This window comes from Rhipicephalus sanguineus, chromosome 3 (assembly GCF_013339695.2).
Source record: "Rhipicephalus sanguineus isolate Rsan-2018 chromosome 3, BIME_Rsan_1.4, whole genome shotgun sequence".
In the NCBI taxonomy this organism is placed as follows: Eukaryota; Metazoa; Arthropoda; class Arachnida; order Ixodida; family Ixodidae; genus Rhipicephalus; species Rhipicephalus sanguineus.
Genome location: NC_051178.1, coordinates 161512212 through 161532137, shown reverse-complemented (window position 1 = coordinate 161532137; position 19926 = coordinate 161512212). Strand labels below are relative to the sequence as shown.

The following is a 19926-nucleotide window of genomic DNA, read 5'->3' as shown; positions in this document are numbered from 1 at the left end:
TCGAACAAACGTCTTGAAATATATGTTCTAGACCAAAATGCTCTTGAAAAATGCGTTTTCTAGACGTTATCAAAAACGGATATAATACGGATTTTCTGTGACGTTTTTAAAACGTCGAAATTGGTTTAGAATCTGTTTTATCCCATTTATTCCTAAAAAAACGTTTTCTAGACCATGTGTGCTACCTGGGGAAGGGGAACACAAACAAGCGCCTCTTGGACCGGACCAGTCTGTCCGGCCCAAATGGCTCGGAAGGTGCCTAGAGAAATCCTATATGCAGTAAAGGAACCCTGAAACGGCTTTGACAATTCCCTATACACGCATTGATACTGTAAAGCAAGTCCTAAGAATCACTTGCAGACCAACTTAAGCTCTCTGCGTCAACTGCGCAATTTATTAGAACACTTGAAACAAGCGAATCGCTATAGATCACAGCGGCTCAGCCAAACGAGCTTTCGACTTCCGGCGCCCTCCTTACGTAGCATTGTTCCTCCTTAAGCAGCCCCGGTGACCAATCTGATTGGATATGTCCAGTCTACGTCACTGAACTTGTGGTGGGCAGCGAGCGTCGTGTGCTTGTGTTACAATGTGCTCCGTGTTGACATGAGCTGTGCGGCAGCGTTTATCTCGAGGTTTCTTTTCTCAGACACCATGAATTGCCATAGCTTATTAGTGTGCCGCAAATCTAGCGATGGATGGCCTGTAAAGCTGCGACACCGTGTAAGGCTTGTAAGGCATATGACAAGCCTACAGAGTCGCTTCAGATCGTCGCTGCAGTGAGCGTCCGGCTCTCGCAACCGATCATCACCAGGGTCCACACGCCTGCGGCTGTAACTTCACCCCTGAAGACGACCGCACTGGCCGAGTTTACGTTTATCGATGATCGTTCTCAAATACTTGTTCTTTGTCCGCAAGCCTTCGCAAATTGTCGCCGTACACAAGAATCAAAATAAGAACGGCTGGTAGTGTGGCGGCACCTGATGGCATAGATCTCAACCACTTCTTGCGCTTTGTATGTGTTGCCCGACGGCGCGTTCTGCCGGGTGCAGTCGACCGAGCTCGACCCATTCATTGCGCTGCGGCCGCCAGCGACGGTTGGTTGTTTGATGAGTGGAGGTGATAAAGCAGTGGCGAGAAGGAGGGTATAACTATAATTGCCTGTAGCTGCCTTGATACATGGGGCCTCGCCTAATTCGTGGCGCGAATGATTTGATGATGCTGTAGCCTAAACTATGACAAAAATTCAAAAGCCGAAGCCAGGCTAGCAAGAACCGAAGCCAGGCTAGCAATTGAGAAGGCGATGCCCACGAGCCCCGATTAAGCTATCGCGTTCTACTCTTGAAGACGAAGATCAAGCGTCCTCCAAAGTATCGGTACACATCAAGTTAATAAAACGGTCGCTAGAGCACCATGATTGTGTCATGTATGTCATGACGTACACGACATGCATGACATAATTTTCGTGCTCTGATCAGTTATGTTCGTCATACGCTTTGTCATGCCGCACCATTTCCGGTATACATCAAGATAATCAAACGGCCGCGAGAGCACAAAGACCAAGGCGGCCACTTAGGCAGATACACAGATAGATTAGCTCAAAATTCCTTTGGTTTTAAATGAAATACATCGCGTTTAGTAACATATGCCTAGCCACTAACAATATATGTACAAGCCGCACCGTCAGAATGGATAAACTGAGCTAAATTTTCGCGCATTTTACTGAAAGCACTCCATCGCTGCATGCCCGACAGTGCTAGCGAATGCTAACGTTTAAACCAAGACGGCGCTCACAAATTTTGGTGATCTGTGACCTCATCGCATGATAATGATTCTTTGCATCACTCGTGTGGACGCCGACGGGAGACGCGGATGCGGGACGCCGGTCACTTTTCGCGTTTGATGAGCCATCTAAGGCTTTCGCCTTAATAAAGTTTTCTACTACTACTACTACTACTGCGCTTTCCCATGCCGTGGGACTGCAGTCGCGAAGCCACCCCTCCTTGTAGACGGTGGCCTTTAGGAAGCGCTTTGCCTTTTGCATCAGAAAGACCGAAAGCGGCTTCAGTGATGATCGTGAGCAGACAGTTCAACGCATCCTGCGTGACCGCCTTTGCTGCAATCTGCAGACTTAATCACTAGCAGTTGCTCCGTCTCGCCTTGATAACAGAACCACCCGGCGCATCAATTTGAAATGTCGACTTCACAAGTCATCGGACTTGAGTACGCCGGGCGACTTTTGCAATGTCCAAGAACAACAGAACTTTGACCATATATACCTATGTATCTGTCTAGCCGCCTACGTCTGGGCGCTCTCGTGGTCGTCTCCTTAGCTTGGAGCATTCCAAAATATGTATGGAAAGGAATTAGTGAATCAATGGCGTGAGATACTTGTCGCCTACGTAATGAAACCATCTCCTTCAGTCACGTGTGGTACATACCCGTATGCCGTGGCCCATCGAATGCGGGTACGAACCACAGGTGATTCACAGTTTGTATCAACCCACGAACGGCGATAACAGACTTCCAAAAATCTTTACGCGATGGCGTTATGGAGCTTGTGTCGCAGAAGTTGCGGGACAGGCTTCGGCAGTGTTCTATGTGGGGGAAATATTAGAGGGACAGAAACATTGAAAATCACGGTTAGAGCCGTAAAAAAAAAAAAAAAAACAGGCATTCTGCGTTGCAGTCAAGTATTCATCCACAGAGCTACGTCAGTGCTTGAAACTGCCTACGAAAAAGACCCTATATTGCTTCTAATTGCGGCAACGTACACTGTCGTTGCAGTGTTCGCTATCCTATCGCCATTCGTAAGAGCGTAATAAACATTACATATTAACTCCTATGGCTCGCCAAGCGCATGGTCAACCATTGCTAAACCCAGAGGAATATGGCAAAAACCGCTTCTTATGATGGGCACATCATCACACCGTAGCGTGCAGGTAATTTCCAAAAAATGGCATCTGTGCTCTAATGCGAGTAGGCACTTCGCGTCGGACCATAAGATACCCGGGGGCGTCGGTGTAGTCGACGTGCCTGGTAAGACCACGGTCAATACCGTAGCCAGGTAGGGGGGAGGGGGGAGGATCTTAGGAGGCCCCTCCCACCAAACAGTTGCTTCGTCATATAGGTACTTTCCTCAAAATAGGTGCTTTACTCAAATATCAAGGCAAGTCCTCCCCTACCCACCATCCCAAAAAAAATTCCTCGCTACGGGCCTGCCCATGATGTACTCATAACTACTCAAGATACACAATGAAGTCGGTCCAACTCGCAACGCTTGACTGAAAACAATAACAAATGTGGTATAAGCCACTACTCGCCTACTGCTTCGCATGACATCGATTCCGATCCTCCCCTCGAGGGGCTAGGATAGTCGTCCACCCGATAAACAAATAAAGTATTTTAACTAACTACCAGAATGAGTGGGATCTGCCGATTTTTTTATTGCGATAGCAATTATATGGACCCTCTCCGCGGATTTTCGCCGTCTCCGTCATGTCCCGGATAAGTATATATATATATATATATATATATATATATATATATATATATATATATATATATATATAGAAGGAAATATACAGAAAATATATAGAAGAAGAAATTTCTGAAGCACCCAATCGGGGATTCGAACCAGCGACGCCTCGCTCCCCAGCCCGCTGCGTTAAACTCAAACACACGCCATGTATGCGCCGGCGAAACAACGGCAAGCTATTTATATGCACCATTTACCGCTGGTGGTATGTAGATCTCGGAGGAGCTTGGGCGTGTTTTCTATCATGCAACGCTTCTACATTTTATTTCAATTTGAAAACTGCGCTTGATACACGCATGACAAAGTGGGCCCTTTCTGTACACACTCGTGGCGGGCAACGGAAAAATTTGCAGTGGCTTAGCTCGGCTATGCCAGGATATACGTAGCGTTAGCAAAGGTTCAGCTGATTATTCTTAGCTTTCCAAATTGTCTAGGATTATTAGCCTTCCTCTGTTCATTCTTCGTACGCTGAACCGCTAAATGCCAGGCAACTACTTCAGCATCCGATGAGATAAGTTTCTCGGCTGTTCTGCGCCATCGAGCAGCATTTGCGCTCTCCTTCTCCATGGCGTTACCCACCTGCAAACGCCAGTCAGAGGCGCTATTAAGCGGCCTCAGCGCAGTGTCAGACGGCGACTGCACAGCGAAGGCAAATAGCTGCGCGCGCGCCGGCGTCATTGTCTATGTCTACGACGTCACTGCTCTCGAATGCGGCGCAGACCAGCAGCGGCGAGCCGCGCGCGGCGGTGGCGGAGTCTGCGCGCGCGTCGGCGCCAGCGTGGCTTCCGCGCCTACGTCGCCACTCTCCCGCACACCAGCAGCGGTGAGCCGTGCGCGGCGGCGTTGGACAGCGCGTGAGATGCCAGCTCCGGTGACCCAGCTGTGTGAGATCACTGATCCTCGCGCATGCGCAGCACGGCTCATGACGCTCCACGCGAAATCGGCTCCGGCTAGGCAAGTGTAGCTAACGCTACGAAAAAAGAACACCGGTCACACTTTGCATCAGACGCATCCGTGTGGCAGGAGACGCAGAGGCGTCACTCCACGCGCCGCAGTTTATAAGAAAAAGAAATATCTAAGAGCGTCTGATTCTCTATTGTCGACACTTGCAGCGTGTTGCTCAAGCTCAAAGACATAACAATTGTGACAGTTGTTAGTTCCCGCTTGTCCTGTGCATACCTGTGCGTTATTTCCGGGTGTCCTTCTTTGTGCCTCAGCGCCGCGCTGCAAGTATTGAGCTCCTTGTCATTCCTCGTGTGACATTCCACTTTCTTGCTATCGCATTCACTGCTTCGCCCTTGCGGCGAAACTGCGACTTTTTCCTAATTTGCAATAATTTGTGTCCGTGTGCTTGGAGTTCTCGATGAATTTGCCCTCGCGCTGCCATTTGCGAGTATTCTGGTTAGCTCAATAGATCGACCGCCCGGACAGGCGTTCGTCCCGTGTGCGATCCCCGGGCCAGGACGAACTTCTCGGCAAATAAGCTTTCTTTCTGAGAAATCCGCGTGGATTTCATTGTGGCTTTGTGCTACAAGTGGGCGGTTGTTAATTTCCGTCTCTTAACCTTCCGGCCACTTTGCCGGATTCCGCAGAATCGATTTGCAATAAGCTCTTACCGTGGTATCACTGTGTTGTTCTTATTTGCGTGTCTAACGTTTTTGCTTATAACGACATGTTTTGTGAAATTTGTTGATAATACATTGTGACTATTTGATCGTTATTTAACTTTTTCTTTCCACTTAGCTAATCCTGCTGGCGGCGTGTGGTATTCTGTTCTTTGTGGACTGTCTAATAGGAGGTCCTGAAGACAGTCTGATATTGTTAATTCTAAAAACATCTGTGGGCAAAACTTGTTCATAAAGAAACCTCAAGCCTGATTGCTGGTTAAGTTGTTGTACTGAAAGCGAAATAGTTGAAATAGGCTCAATGTGGTGATATGTATCATCATGTGTCTTCGTGTCATGTGCCATCAAAGTTATGATGGCCTCCCGTTTGTTTGTTAACGAGCAAATTAAAAAGAAATTATGGAACCCAGTGGTAGCAGGGAACGATGGATCAGTCGAGCTGGATTTCTTGGAAGAACGAGAAGCCCAAAATAGATGTGTGAGGGTTTTGATAATAATTCATAAGTATGGAATGACGATTCCCGAATTCCGCAGATGCACGTAAACAATTTATTTTTTAAATAAAAGGGTGCAGCTTAAACAAACAATAGTCCCTGAAGGCTACTTCAATGACAAGAATATATTCACATGTCGGGAGTATCATCAAGCATGAAGAGAACAAAAGATAGTTATCTACATTTTACACACATGGAAGCCGTTCACAAACAACATAGTGATAAGAGAAAGGCAGTACGCTAATTCGCTACTCAAAAAGTAGTAGTCACTTTGTCATGTTGAAATCACGAAAATTTCGGTTGCTCATAGGCCATGCGAGTACACTCAAGCAGCCCTTAAAGCAATATTCTGACATCTGTAAAACGAGCTAAGTTTTAGCGACTGTCACGCAAAAGCACACTTGCAAAAACTCACGTGAAAATGCAGAGAAAAGTGTTCTAGGTTTCTAAAATGTATGCGCACATGTTAAAGGTACTGATCCCTGCATACCTCTAAATACAATTTGGGGCCTCATTAGGACCAATTACATGTTATTTGCTTTCAAAAAAGTGCTGCCTTAGCACCAGCATGCACACCAATCGTTGTCTGGATTATCCCTAGCGTTAGTCTCCTAATCCCCCAGAAATATTTTACAGGAACTAGAACAATCTGGTGCAATGAGGTTAAAGCGTGCCACAATGACTTCCATTGCGTGCACACCGACATCGATGCGTACAGAGGAGGAAGCAGTAAGAGGCAAAGAAATGACAAACAGAAAGCCCAGCCAAAGTTCTCGCCGTCCTGCCTTCGCATCACAGATGGGTGGCGAAGCCAGCAGTGGCTTAACTTGACTACGTGACACCCGTAGGTGGATACCAAGGTGGGAAAGTGTAGACAAGCGGAGCACGCTTAGCTCTTGGCGCGGCCCAGGGTGTACGTCAGCGGAGCGTGGCCGATGGTGATGTGGTGGACCGGTGTCGCGTGGTGGGTCGTGGCGAAAGTAATGGGCGCGGCGTGCAAGTGGACTGGCGCAGCGTGCAAGGTGACCGGCGCAGCGTGCAGGGTAACTGGTGTGGCGTGGAGGATATGTCCGACTGGATGAGCGTGCACGACTGGGTGGGCGTGGACAACGGGTGTCGTGTGGACGACCACTGGCCTGGGAGCTGGCTGGACGACCACGGTGGCGGGCTTGGGTGCTGGCGGTGCTGGAGGTGGCTCGACGGCGCTGGAGACGAATGGGGCATCGGCCGGGTTCGAGGTCTTGGTGCCCGGCTCGTTGGTCTCGACGGTGGCGCGGAAACCGTTGGCGTCGGCCACGTACCGCACTGTACGGGTGATTCCGTTCGGATCGGTGTAGCTGTAGGAACCGACCTTGTTGTTGCTTTCGTCACCGGTCTCTTCGTGGCTGATGCGGGTGCCGAACTCGTCCGTCGTGTCGTGATTGAAGCTGTACGGTGAGGCCGGCTGTGAACAGGATTTCGAGTGGGAGGAAGGAAGAGAGGAAGAGAAAACAAAAAGGAAGGGTTAAAGCGCAAACAAATCTAGCGATAACGACCGTCTTGTTTTTCTCACTAGTTTTTTAGCTTTTTTACACAGTGTATTTAGGCGAATGTCAATAGTAGTACAAGAAGCATACCATCCTAAACACATCTGAAATGTGCGTCAAAATATGCACAAATCGCTGGGGTTGTCATTGCTACACTTGAAAATAGAATTTCATATTACTGCAAATGCGATTCACTGAATCGACACGATGTTGAAACAAGATATTCATTTTAATTTTTCAAGCGACAAACTATGCGGCATTCATTGTAAAACCGGCGTTAGACCTACATATCTAGGTACGACTGTTGGGGTATTGAAATTTTTACTATCGTCAATTTGCTATGAGGAAATTCCATGAGCTAGTTGCGAAATACGTATCACTTTCCAGTTCGGGGCTGTCACTATTGAAGGCAGCGCCGAACTCTATAGCTCTGCAGGCGGTATCATTAGTTCAGTTTGAGCATGGCGTTATTTTCGGTTCGTGATTTTTTGTCAGACGCTCATTTTGTTGTTCTTGCCATTGGCCCGTGCTTTAGGTACGATCCAAGGTGCACGATCAAACAATGCACAACGAAAGTGTTTGTCTCTTCGTTACAATAGTCACTCAGTGCAATTTAAAGAAAACTGAGACGTCCGGTCAGCTGTCTATGGACTCACAAGTTCTCCAGGAAGGGCTTGTCCGGCCGCATAAGCCAGCAGGCCGCAGAGAATCACCTGTAAAAAAAATAAAGCACACGGACGACGGTACATAAATCAGATGCGTGGCTGCGCTGGTTTCTTCTATTATGACGCACTTTCGCTAGGTCACACGAACGCGTTAATTAACGGCACAATCCATGCGACGTTCGGCGCACCTTGGTGATCATGGTGGAACGGTGTTGTGGTGGGGTGGTCCGCTTGAAACCTCTGGATACCACAGTCCGGACGTCTTTACGCTTCCGTGATGCGTGACACAAGGGTGTTTGGCGTTTCGTTTGAACCCATGCACGTTTTTATAGCCGGCTCCGCGAACCTCCTGCTGAATCACAGAGTGAGCTGGGCGTTAGGTTTCTTTTTTTTTCGTTTTTGTGTCGGTTTTCTTTTATTATGCATTCGACCGTGTGACCTCCACGAAATTGCCGGAAAGGGTTTGAGTTTTCTCCCATGCGGCACGCTATCTTGTCGCCTCACAAGTGTCCGCCGAAAGCAGAAGAGCCAGAAGACAGCGTCGCGATGAAGGGTGGAGAGGACGCGGTAGATGTCCGGCAGTGGCAGCGAATTGGCAGCGCGCACGCATTTCGCTTCCCGCCTCGTGTTGATTCATATTATAAAGCACGCCCGGAAACTTGTTTCTTCTTGAGATGAACTTCTGAGATATTGCTCTATCTCGGTTTTCGCCGCGAAACGCGGTGGCGACGACGCGATCGGTATGGTAATAGTGCGGATTCCGGCGCTACGAGGGAGAGTGTTCGCTCTGCACCAATTTCATTGCGGCGTAAATTGCTATTCAATGCGGCCAATCCTGCCGTCGCGTGCACTTGTGGAATTGCAGATGAGATGCCGTGCTCGATCATGAGATACATGCGTATATTCGAGTCGGTATTTGCGGAGCGGGCGGAGCAAGAATGCTCCCTAAAAGGCTGTTAATTTTCATCCAACACTGTCTGCGAGATATCACGCACTGTTCTGTTCCGCCTGTTCTTTCTATTGGCCGGAGAAAACTTACAATACTTTACCATGTTTCCTAGGACATAACTCTCGCGCAACCAGTCAGCGCACCAATTTGCATACACGGAGAAACTGGATATTCAGCTACAACGCCATTGCTCACGAGCTGCGCAGCATACTTATGCGATGATTTACGTAGGTGCGACGTCCATATTAGGATGGTGCCCAGGAGACGGAAGGAAAGTTGGTCAGTGCAGTATTTGCTGTTCTTATGGCTGTAAAAGTCGGGCACGAATGGATTATAAAAACTTTTCACTTCGATGTAGCTTGCTTTACATCTGCTGATCACGTGACTTCCGCAGATATTATTGTACTTTAACGCTGTGCAAGTGGACTTAAAGTTAATATTTGATGAATTACTTATAATCACTGTAATTAACCTGACAAATGTGCAGAAACATCTCGCATGATTTCCACTTGAATAATCGCAATTGTACGTAGATAACATTGACAACCTGTCAGCTAAATACTGGAAACCACGTCGCACATAAACGCGTTCGATCGAAAACGGTTGTAAACGCGGTGTTGTGAAATTCTTGGCGGTCAGAGGCCATCTGTGAGAGTGAGGGGGCTTGTAATCTGGTCGTAATAGAAGATACGACGCGAACAACTTGCCAAGAATGTGTAGCATATGCTGGACATTGCTCCCACCACATTTAATGTCATGATAACACATTTGGCCGTATACGCGGCGCAGACTTTTCAAAAACAGCACATTACAATCCTTAGCACCCACAAAAGCTCGTGCTCGAAGGCACTCGAAGAGACGCCCGTAGTGCTTTTACTTAACTTTCATTAATTTAAAGGAAACATCCAGGAGGCAAAAGATGCCGTGTGAGAGGATGAACTTTTATTTTCATTTAAGTAGAAGCGACGCCAGATTTCATATCGTCTTCTGGCTTGCGCTTTGTTGATGCGAGGTGGAGTGGGAGACAGGAAGTACGTGTATGTTCAGCATTGAGTCAATAAACGCTCATGTGTTTATGGTTGGCAGGTAGGGGGTTTTGCTGCCGCGGATTATTCATATGTAGGTGCACCAGCCCAAACTTATATAAGATACATGCGACACCGTGAAGTTAGTGCAGTGCAAAGTGTCAACAGGTTAAACGCCTCATCAACTCCAGTTACCCCAGTCACATCACCGTATCAGTTGCAGAGAAACTTTTGTGAAGGCTAACGGCGAGCTGCACTAAGAACAGGCAAGATTTCAGCATTGCAGCTGCGCCGCTGTTTCCTTGCTCACTGAAGAAGTGCGATAGCCACATTTCGATGGAGGCGAAATGCAAAAAAACACCCGTGTGCTTAGGTTTAGGCGCACGTTAAAGAACCCCAGGAGGTCAAAATTAATACAGAGTCCCCCATTAATGTGGGCCTCATTAACATCTCGTGGTTACGGCACGTGAAACCCCAGCAAATAATTATTAAGAAGTGCGATGGATGCGCGAGTTGTTTATCTTCACCCGGTAGCGGTGTCGGGGCACTCGGTAAACCAGCGAATGGGCAGGTAAGAGTGACGTCACTTGTGTTATTGTGACATTTCGCTTGAGCGGGCACGAGGCTGTATGAAGCTCAGCAGACTACCGGAAGGCAGGAAGGAGTCTGTGGGCACATAGCTGCAGTCAGGCAGGTTCCGGAGAAGGAGCGGCGAAATGACCAAGTCATCGCAGGTGTGACGATGGGTACCCGAAGCCAAGGTGTCCAAGGCAGCCGCAGCGCGCCTGCCATCTATGGTGCCGACAGCGGTCAGGCGATGCGAGGAAGAGATACCTAGGTTAACGTCGAGGTGCACAAAGAACAGGCAAAATTTCAGCATTGGAGCCGTGCCTGTGCATCCTTGCCCACTTGCCCACTGTGACTGTGGTGCAATTTTACGTTTCTGCATCGAAATGTTACGTCTGCTCGTGTGTGTCCTCGCGTGACATGACGCTGTATAGGGTATTTTTCCAAAGTAGTTTCAAGTACTGGCGTTGCGGAGTGGTAGAACGCTTCTGCAACGCAGAGCATCTGGGTTCGCTTGTTTTTAGCCTAAACCCTGATTTTTATTCTTTGCATCCATCGTCATTTTTCGCTTACGGACGACACCGATATTTCATTCATAACCAACGTTGCCGAGGCCGTCACCGCGACGTGCATGATTGTTTAACACCTATACTTGCGTTCATGTTGACGTGGCCCGACGTAACGGGCGAGAGGGCCGGCGGGCATACTGGCTACCCAACTTGCGACACAAGGATCGAAAGTACTGAGGAAACCAGTCCTCAATACACTAAGAAAATTTAGATTCCCGTGGTATTTTCCGTAACCACAAGGTTCCTTTCAACATCACGTATTGATATTTATATTCTACCCCGACCACCCGCGCACAGCTGTGGCGTTGGGTGTAGCTATGCAGATGCCATCACATTGTAGCTTTTTTTTTAATGCGAAGCATTTCATAGCGAACTTCTGCGACTTTGAGCCTATCTATCTATCTATCTATCTATCTATCTATCTATCTATCTATCTATCTATCTATCTATCTATCTATCTATCTATCTATCTATCTATCTATCTATCTATCTATCTATCTATCTATCTAGCCGCCTACGACTTTGTGCTCTCCTGGCCGTTTCGTTAATCGGATGTATACCAAAATTGGTGTGTCATAACATGGCCTTATTAAGAACATGAATGACAGGTCATATCATGAAAAACGTGACACGCATGTCATGAACAGCATGATTTACATTCCACGTCCTTTGGGCTCCCTGGCCGTTCCGTTAATCGGATGTGTACCAAAATTGGTGTCTCATAACATGGCCTTATCACGAACATAAATGACAGGTCATATCATGAAAATCATGACACGCATGTCATAAACAGCATGATTTACATTCCACGGCCTTTGGGCTCTTGCGGCCGTTCCCTTAATTTCATATATACCAAAAATGGTACGGCGTGACAAGAGTTCATGATGAACATAATGACAGGTCCTAACATGCAAATCGTGACGCGCATGTCATGTGCAGCATGATTTACATGACATGGTCTCGGGGCGCTCGCGGTCGTTTAAATGAAGGGATACATGCGAAAGCTGGTGTGACGAGACATTTCTGTATGACGAACATAATTGACACGTGGTAACATGAAAATCATGATATGCATGTCACGTATGACATGATTTACATGTCATGCTCATGACGCACTCGTGCCGTTTCGCTTGCTTGACACACAAAAATTGGTATTGCGTGACGCGACTGCATGACGAACGTAAATTGGAGGTAGTAACATGGAAATCATGACATGCAGGTTATGTATGTCATGATTTACATGCCGCGCTCATTGTGCATTCCCGGCCGTTTCGCTAGCTTTGTATACACCTAAATTGGTATTGCGCGACGCCGCTGTATGACGAACGTAAATGAAAAGTGGTAACATGATAATCATGACATGCATGAAATGTACGTCATGATTTACATGCCATGCTCATGGCGCACTCGTGGCCGTTTCGCTAGATTGATATGCACCAAAATTGGTATTGCGCGATGTGACTGTATGAAGAACATGAATAATAGGTAGTAACATGAAAGCTATGACATGCATGCCATGTATGTCATGACTTACATGCCGCGCTCATGGTTCATTCGCGGCCGCTTCGCTAGCTCGATGTACACCAAAATTGCTATCGCGCGAAGCGACTGTACGACGACGGTGAACGAGACGTGGTAACATGAAAATCATGACATGCATGACATGCACGACATGATTTACATGTCATGCTCATGACGCACTCGTGCCGTTTCGCTTGCTTGACACACCAAAATTGGTATTGCGCGATGTGACTGTATGACGAATATAATTGAGAGGGCTTAACATGCGAATCATGTGATGCATGTCATGTACGGTATGATTTACATGCCACTGTCATGGTGCGCTTCCGGCCGTTTTGTTAACGTGATATATACCAAAATTGGTATGGCATGACACGAGTGCGTGATGAACATAAACGACAGGTCATGCATTTATATACCAGAATATGCGTTTCATTGGAATGGTGTGCACTAGATTGTGCATGCATGCGTGCATGGCAAACATGCGATATATGGTGGACTAGATGCTATGGCATGAATGATTTCATTTGGCTCAAAGACAAACAAGACGATGTATGCAGCTCCTTGCTGGCTGCTTCGCATTACATCGATTCCCACAGTGCGTGGGATCTGCCGATTTTTTGTTGTTGCAGTAGTTTGGCAGGGTTGCCGTTGGGTGGGCTTGAAAAGTAGCCAGGATTCAAGATGAAAGTAGCCATAGTAGCCGCGTCATTTAAGTTGAACAAAAGCGGTATTGAACAAATTGAACAAAAGCGGTATTATGGGTAGAGTTTTTGCATGTAACAGTATAAAAATACCACTTTGAATAAGGAAGACCATAAAATAAGAGTACAGATTTTCCTATTGCTTGGTCTTGTATCCACAAGTAATTTTAATATAAAACAATAAGTTATAATAATTTCAGTGCGCCATTTTGGATTTGCAGGCGCACCATGCATTGTGTTCGGGGGTCCACAAGCCTGCTGGTGGGAGAAGGCTTCGTGTGCGCGCATCGGCTGATAGGACAAAACAGCTTCGAAAGAGTGTAATTTATCTGCAAATAATCTCAGGAATGGCTACTTGATGCACCATAGCAGAAGTTGAAAGTATCCATGGCGCCAACCTGAAATTTTTTTTTTCGCCAGACGGGGTCGTAAAGTAGCCAATTTGGCGCACAGTAGTCATCAACGGCAACTCTGAGTAGTCGTGACGTTGGTGGTGTTATATACGCCATTGCCACAGGCTTGCGCACGGGACCAAACGGGAGGGGGCGGACGCCCAACCCCCCTCTACTCATCTAAAAGGGGGCGCCAAGTCTGCCTGATCCCTTTACTCGGTCGGACCTGTTCTGTCATGGGTTTATGTACAGAGTTATGGCGACAAAGGTTGTTGATTACAATGACATCCGAGGGTCCCTAATGCTATATTAGGGGTCCCTAATGCTATATTAGGGGTCCTCGCTTACTGTTAATTCCCACCAGGGACCAAAGGCGGGTAGTTGGGAGAAGCACGCGGTCACTGCATTTTCATTTTTGGATCCTTTGTGAAGCTTTTTTTTCTGTGTCTAAAAATAAGGGGTGGCGGGTGGGGGACTGTTGGCCCCCCATAGTGGACGACCCTGCGCACGCCTATGACCATTGTGGTCGTCTTAATAGTCATGCACTAATCCTGTTGTTGCCGTCAAACGACCACTTTGCTTTACATGGACCCGCTGCGCCATCTGGCGAGGCTCTGCTGACGCACAAAGAACCACATTATTCAGCTGCCTGCTAAGTCGTTTTCATTCAATTTATTCTGATGGCGCGTGGCACTTGTACAGCGTTTTTGAGAAAGGAGTGACGTCAGGTGGAGCAGTAGATAGATGATATAGGTCGCCCTAAGTGCTTTTTGGGAATGTGGTCTACTAGAGTGGCATTCATAACCTAATATCCCATGAGTGCGTTAATAAAACCTATTTTTATGGTTAGATTCAGTGTTACCCATTGCAGTATCAGTATTTCTGAATATTTCCACCAATGTTTGACACTATTTCTACCACTTAAAAAAGTATATTTGAGTTATTAATCAAACTTGTTGCCGTCAAGACGCAAGGGCCATTAGAAGGAATTTGGCCCTCCAGGCTCCAGCTTCATTTGTTCCTGCACTGTTGGCCACTTGAACTCTTTATATTCCGTCACCCTCAGATGCATAATTCGAAGGTTGTGGGCTCGGATCCCACCGAAAGGAAGGGTGATTTTTCATCTGCTTTAATTCATTTCAGTTTCAGCAATTAACGTCCCCGATGCTTCCTGCGGCCCAATTGTCTCTGGGATCCATTTCTTTGACTCTCTTTCTGTGAAATATGTCATTAAATATTACAGAAATATCTTCCTAATCAGGCGCAAGGTGTTATTATTCGTTCAAAGGCGTGTCTTCCTTAATTATATTTAACCACTTTGTATAAATATTTACCACAAAAGTTCGCTTAGCTTTTCTTGGCCTTGGCCTGCCGCTTCCAGTAATATTTTGAAGAGGCGGCTGAGCTTAGCTTGCTCTTGATAACAGTCGTATAACGAGGAACGTTGTGTGAATACGGGTACAGATTAATGGATGTGAAAGTGAGGCTGCTGCATCAGCTCATATATTGGAGGAATTTCGTGGGTTTGTTAAGTGCATGGGAGATATATTTATCAGGCTTGTCGTGCATAAACTTTAAGCGTGCAGCTAAGCAAAACGTGTTATTGGATTGTAGCAGACTAGCACACATCAACCGTGGCTCTTATGCGTGCAGTAAGAGCAAAACGCGCTCCGGTATCCATAAGAATGACACTTTAGCCAGCTGGAATAAGAAAGCCAATCCGTGCTTTAAGGAGAATTCCACAGCCTTCAAACTGTGATGAAATCTAACTCGACAGAAGTCAAACAAAAAATACAGCCACGTCGATGTAAGAATTTTTATTTATATCCTACCAGAAAAAAATAACAGAAATCTTCATTTAAGAATAATTTGTCTGCTTGTTTGACTCGAACATCTTGACTTTCGCTTCAGGACTTAGCGGAGGTCCTCCGTGACATCCTGGACATTGCTACTGCGTACCTTTCAAAATAACCTAGGCGCTCTTGGAGAGAGTGTAGGTGAGTGGGGCGTGGGCGATGGTCAGTGGCTGGGCAGAGACGGTGATCGGGGTCACGTGGTGGGCAGTGGCGTAGGAGACTGGGGCGGCGTGGACAGTGAAGGGGGCGGCGTGCACTGCGTGGACGACTGGGGCGGCGGCCTGCACAACAACGGGCTTCACGGCGGCGACCTTGACCTCAACTGGCTTGGCAGCCAGAACTGGAGCAGGCTGGGGGACATCAATGGGGTTGGCGACGTACTGGGCGTCAGCTGGGTTGGAGGTCTTGGTTCCTGGCTCGTTGGTCTCGACCACAACGTGGAAACCGTCGGCGTCGGCGGTGTACTTGACGGTACGGGTCACTCCGTTCGGGTCGACGTAGCTGTAGGAACCGACCTTGTTGTTGTTCTCGTCACCGGTCTCCTGCTGGGAGATGCGGGTGCCGAACTCGTCGGTGTTGTCGTAGCTGAAGCTGTATGGCTGTGGTGGCTGTGAAAAGAGCAAATAGGAATATATATATGTACATCAATGTTTCATGCCGTTGTAAACGTACAATCAGTGTGGAGGAATATTTTCTTTCATTTCCTCATTATACCAGTTGTTTCAACAAGTCAGCTCGTTCCCTTTCCTACTTCAAATTAAACTCCTGTAACTTCAGCATCCCTACATTTTATTCAAGCAATAAGTGTGTTTATGCGATGAATGTTCAATAAAGGTATTTGATAAATATACGCAAAATCTGCAAGATAAACACTGGGCAACTAAAGCAGTCTACCTCCCCGTAATATAGACAAGCGCACAAGATAGTTAAGGGATTCACGAATTAAGCAATGAAAATTGCAGTTATTAAGTGACATAAACATTGAACAATCATATTGTTGTAATGCCACAAAGTGAACCACCTGTTTTTTTTTTCTTTTAGAGCTTTAGCAGACCTTATTGAAGGCTTCGCGTCCCTTTGGAATGCACACTATACACACGTCAAATATTGGACCTTCTTGAAAAATGCATAGTGAAAAATATTTAGTGGTTCACCTTAGTGGTTTACCTTATACGTTTCGGGGTAACGCCATAAACTTGGTTCTCCAGTTCACAGGTTTAGGTGAGAGTAGTCGAGTTTCAAAGAAGCGCAGACGCGTTAAATTCGCATTCGTCAACGGATTAAGCACTTCTCTTTCTCAACGCTCAAGGAAATTTTTCATGCAACAATTCTCCCCACTTAGTGTGCATTAAGTTTCTTTAAGAAGACTGGGTTATTGCGGTAGACCTGTTTTGCACCGTTGCCACGCAGCGCGCTCAGTCGCTGGCCTTCGGATTAACGGTCTGCGTGCAGTAGTGCGGTTTTTCATTGCAAGTAGGCATTCAAATGCAAGAAACTGCGCTATACAGGCAAAGCACGTAATACCGTGAGCCCGTGGCATTCATTCTTTTTTTTTCTTTTCTCAGTTAACCTTACGGCCGAGAAGAAAGAAAACGATCTGCTCGGAAAGGGTAGTCACTCCTTAGTCTTCGCTCAGGTCACCTATAGGACAACTCTTTTCTAGACGCGATCTGTAAAGCTGCTCAACTGGCATAAAACACATTAACACACTTTCTTCGCACGCTGCCCGCGTACTGTATGAGACGTTGTGGACCTGAAGTGTCTGCGTTGAATATAATGTTGTCCCAAATAAACAAAAGGTAAGTCGCCCTTATGTGCTTCGTTCTTTTTACCAATAATACACTAAGAACGACTTCGCAAGACATGGTTCTGGAAAACACGGATATTTTGCACATAGAGTACTCTTAGGAAAGATGATTTGTTTAAATGGCACATCACACGCGCCCTTAAAATTTATTCAGTGTTCGTTGGTGCAACGACCGTTATACATGCAAATTAGGGGTGTGCGAAATTTGAAAGTTTCGAATATTTGTCGAATATTACATTCGAAATATTCGTATTCGATTCGAAATCGTGTATTCGAAAAGTTTCGAATATTCGATAACTTCGAATATTCGAAAAATCGAATATTCGATTCGATTATCATGCATAAAATAACTCGTCTTCCACATTTCTGTTGCGTTCGTATCGCTAAAAACTTTGCCGAGAGGAGCGATAAACATCGTAAGTACACGGAGGCACGATATCTGCCTGCGACGAGCGCCCCAATACGTATGATTTATTGCTGGTGCATCTCCGACGTGCAGCGCTGTTGGCGATCATGTAACCGTACATTTTCAATATTATGCAGCCGTAACGTGCCGCACTACCACTCGTTCACTATGCGGGACCACTTCTGAAGAAAGACAGTGCCCCATGTGACTGGTGGCGGACTGTAGGCACCTTCAGATACCCCTGTCTGGCAAAGCTTTGCCCCATGTACCTCCCTATACCAGCCACTTCTGTTCCAAGCGAGCGTACCTTTTCAGTGGCAGGGGGGTTGTCTCTGTTAGAAAGGAGCGCCTGCTGCCTGATCATGTGGAGCAGCTCATATTTCTTCATGATAACATCTAGTCATTACTTTCATTGTGCCGTGATATTTGCTTGCGTTTTGATGTGCATTGTGCTAGCCTGGACATTGTGTTCTGGAGATAGCAGTGTATGTTGTGCTGCCAGCCAGGCTGTCAAGGTTTTTTTTTTTTTTTCAAATAGCTACATGGTAAATAAAATATTGTTACTGTGGAGGCATTTTTCCTTTGATATTCGATATTCGATTCGATATTCGAAGGTGTATATTCGTATTCGATTCGTATTCGAAAAATTTGATATTCGCACACCCCTAATGTAAATAGAAAGAAAAACACTTTATGCAAAAGCAAGTAGCAAATATTCTTCGAGGGCAAACAAGACAAAACATAATGAGCAAAAAGAGAGGTTCGGGATTTAGTAAAGCTGATCAGCTAGAGCTATACATTGACATCGACGCGATAATATGCCTGGTGTCCTGATTCTTTTGCACCACTGATATCGTTCAAAGCGCCCTGCCTAAAGAAAACCTACATGTGAAAGCTTATAGACAGGATTATTTCGGGTGTTCAGGGAACGTCATCAGTTTAGGGTTAATATCACTTCAGCCATCAAAAAAAAAAAAAAAAAAACTTCAACCACGTTCTGGTGAAGTACGCACCGACACTAATGAAAAATTACGAACGCCCAACCACACTTTTATCAGGAGCGTGACCAAGAATTTTGTTATGAGGACAAAGTATGGTGCAGTACCAAGTATACAAGCTTTTCTTTGTGTGTGTAGCATTGTCTGTGTGGGCATTTTGACAGGACCACTTGAAGAAGTTAAACAAAAATTAAATATTCCGCCAGCTAATGCATTATTTTATGATAGACAGTAATAACAGTGGATCAGGCATTACATTTGAATGCCTTGCGTGTGGGCGCTATGTTATGCTTATTTCATTCACAGCCTATTTTATAGAACCGCACACTACGTGCCACGCACCTTATTACGAATCAGTGCTAAGAAATGACGCGAGCCGGCTTTGCACTTACTCGGCCAAAAAACACCTGTTAGGTAGGTACCGGATGCTGTAGCTCATATTTCAGCGCTTTCCAACAATGGCAGCTAACATTTTTGATCGAATGTACGAAGAACAAGCTCCGCGAGAATTAAATTTCGGTAGGGTAGTTATACTTTCTCCGTGAGTCGTTTTTCCCAACGCTTTCCTTTTAAGTGCGCTCCAAAAGAATCTTGCATTGTGTTTTACAACGTGCCAGACATTAACAAAGCAGTATGGCAACAGACATGGACCTTCTGTGTGTAGGTTCTAGTCCTTACATTTCTTCCCACCTAGAAAAAAGAAAAGCTTCGATTTAAAAAAAAAAAGATGAAAGATTGCAGCGTACCTGCTGTACAACAGAATGTCATGCTCAATAAAAGGCAAAAGAGAATCATAGCAAGCGAGAGTGGTATGTTGAACCGGCGACTATGCAATGATTATGCGTCCCCTTGCGTGGTGAAGGAGGTGGAGGTAACATTACCCAGCTGCCCGAACCCAAAGCACCGACCACTGCGCCCAGCCGGTTGTCTATTATATACTTGTATTTGTCGCTACATACAAAAACAGGAGGAAGACCTGCGCTAGCCGCGGACACCTGGTTTCAAGCACTTTCTAGCAACGACTAAAAGGTACTTACGCCGTCAAGGTTCGCCTGCTGGGCAGCGGCGTAGGCGACAAGGCAGCACAGGAGAATCTGAAACGAAGCGACACAAACGGCATCGTTAATGCAAGCTGAAGCTTTCTTCACCGATGACGAGCCGCCTTTCCGACCGGCTCTGTAGTTGTCGATAGGATCACTGCATTATGCTGAAACTTGATACGAAAGCAGGCACCTTGGTGTACATGGTGACCGGTTGGTTGGTTCCCTCGCCGAAGTGGTAAAACGA

General features: G+C 46.4%; 2 protein-coding genes across 2 annotated transcripts; both read right to left on the bottom strand.

The window, feature by feature from the left end:
• Window positions 1-5686: 5686 nt before the first annotated feature.
• On the bottom strand, window positions 5687-8232 carry LOC119387598 (cuticle protein 16.8). Its single transcript, XM_037655036.1, has 3 exons — window positions 8034-8232; window positions 7837-7893; window positions 5687-7098 (listed from the first exon to the last, which is right to left on the bottom strand). Exons 1-3 carry the CDS (start codon window positions 8043-8045, stop codon window positions 6544-6546), a joined length of 624 nt encoding a protein of 207 aa, XP_037510964.1. The 5' UTR covers window positions 8046-8232; the 3' UTR covers window positions 5687-6543.
• Window positions 8233-15378: 7146 nt separating this feature from the next.
• LOC119387597 (cuticle protein 16.8) lies at window positions 15379-19926 on the bottom strand. The gene is made up of 3 exons (XM_037655034.2): window positions 19873-19926; window positions 19677-19733; window positions 15379-16036 (listed from the first exon to the last, which is right to left on the bottom strand). Exons 1-3 carry the CDS (start codon window positions 19882-19884, stop codon window positions 15545-15547), a joined length of 561 nt encoding a protein of 186 aa, XP_037510962.1. The 5' UTR covers window positions 19885-19926; the 3' UTR covers window positions 15379-15544.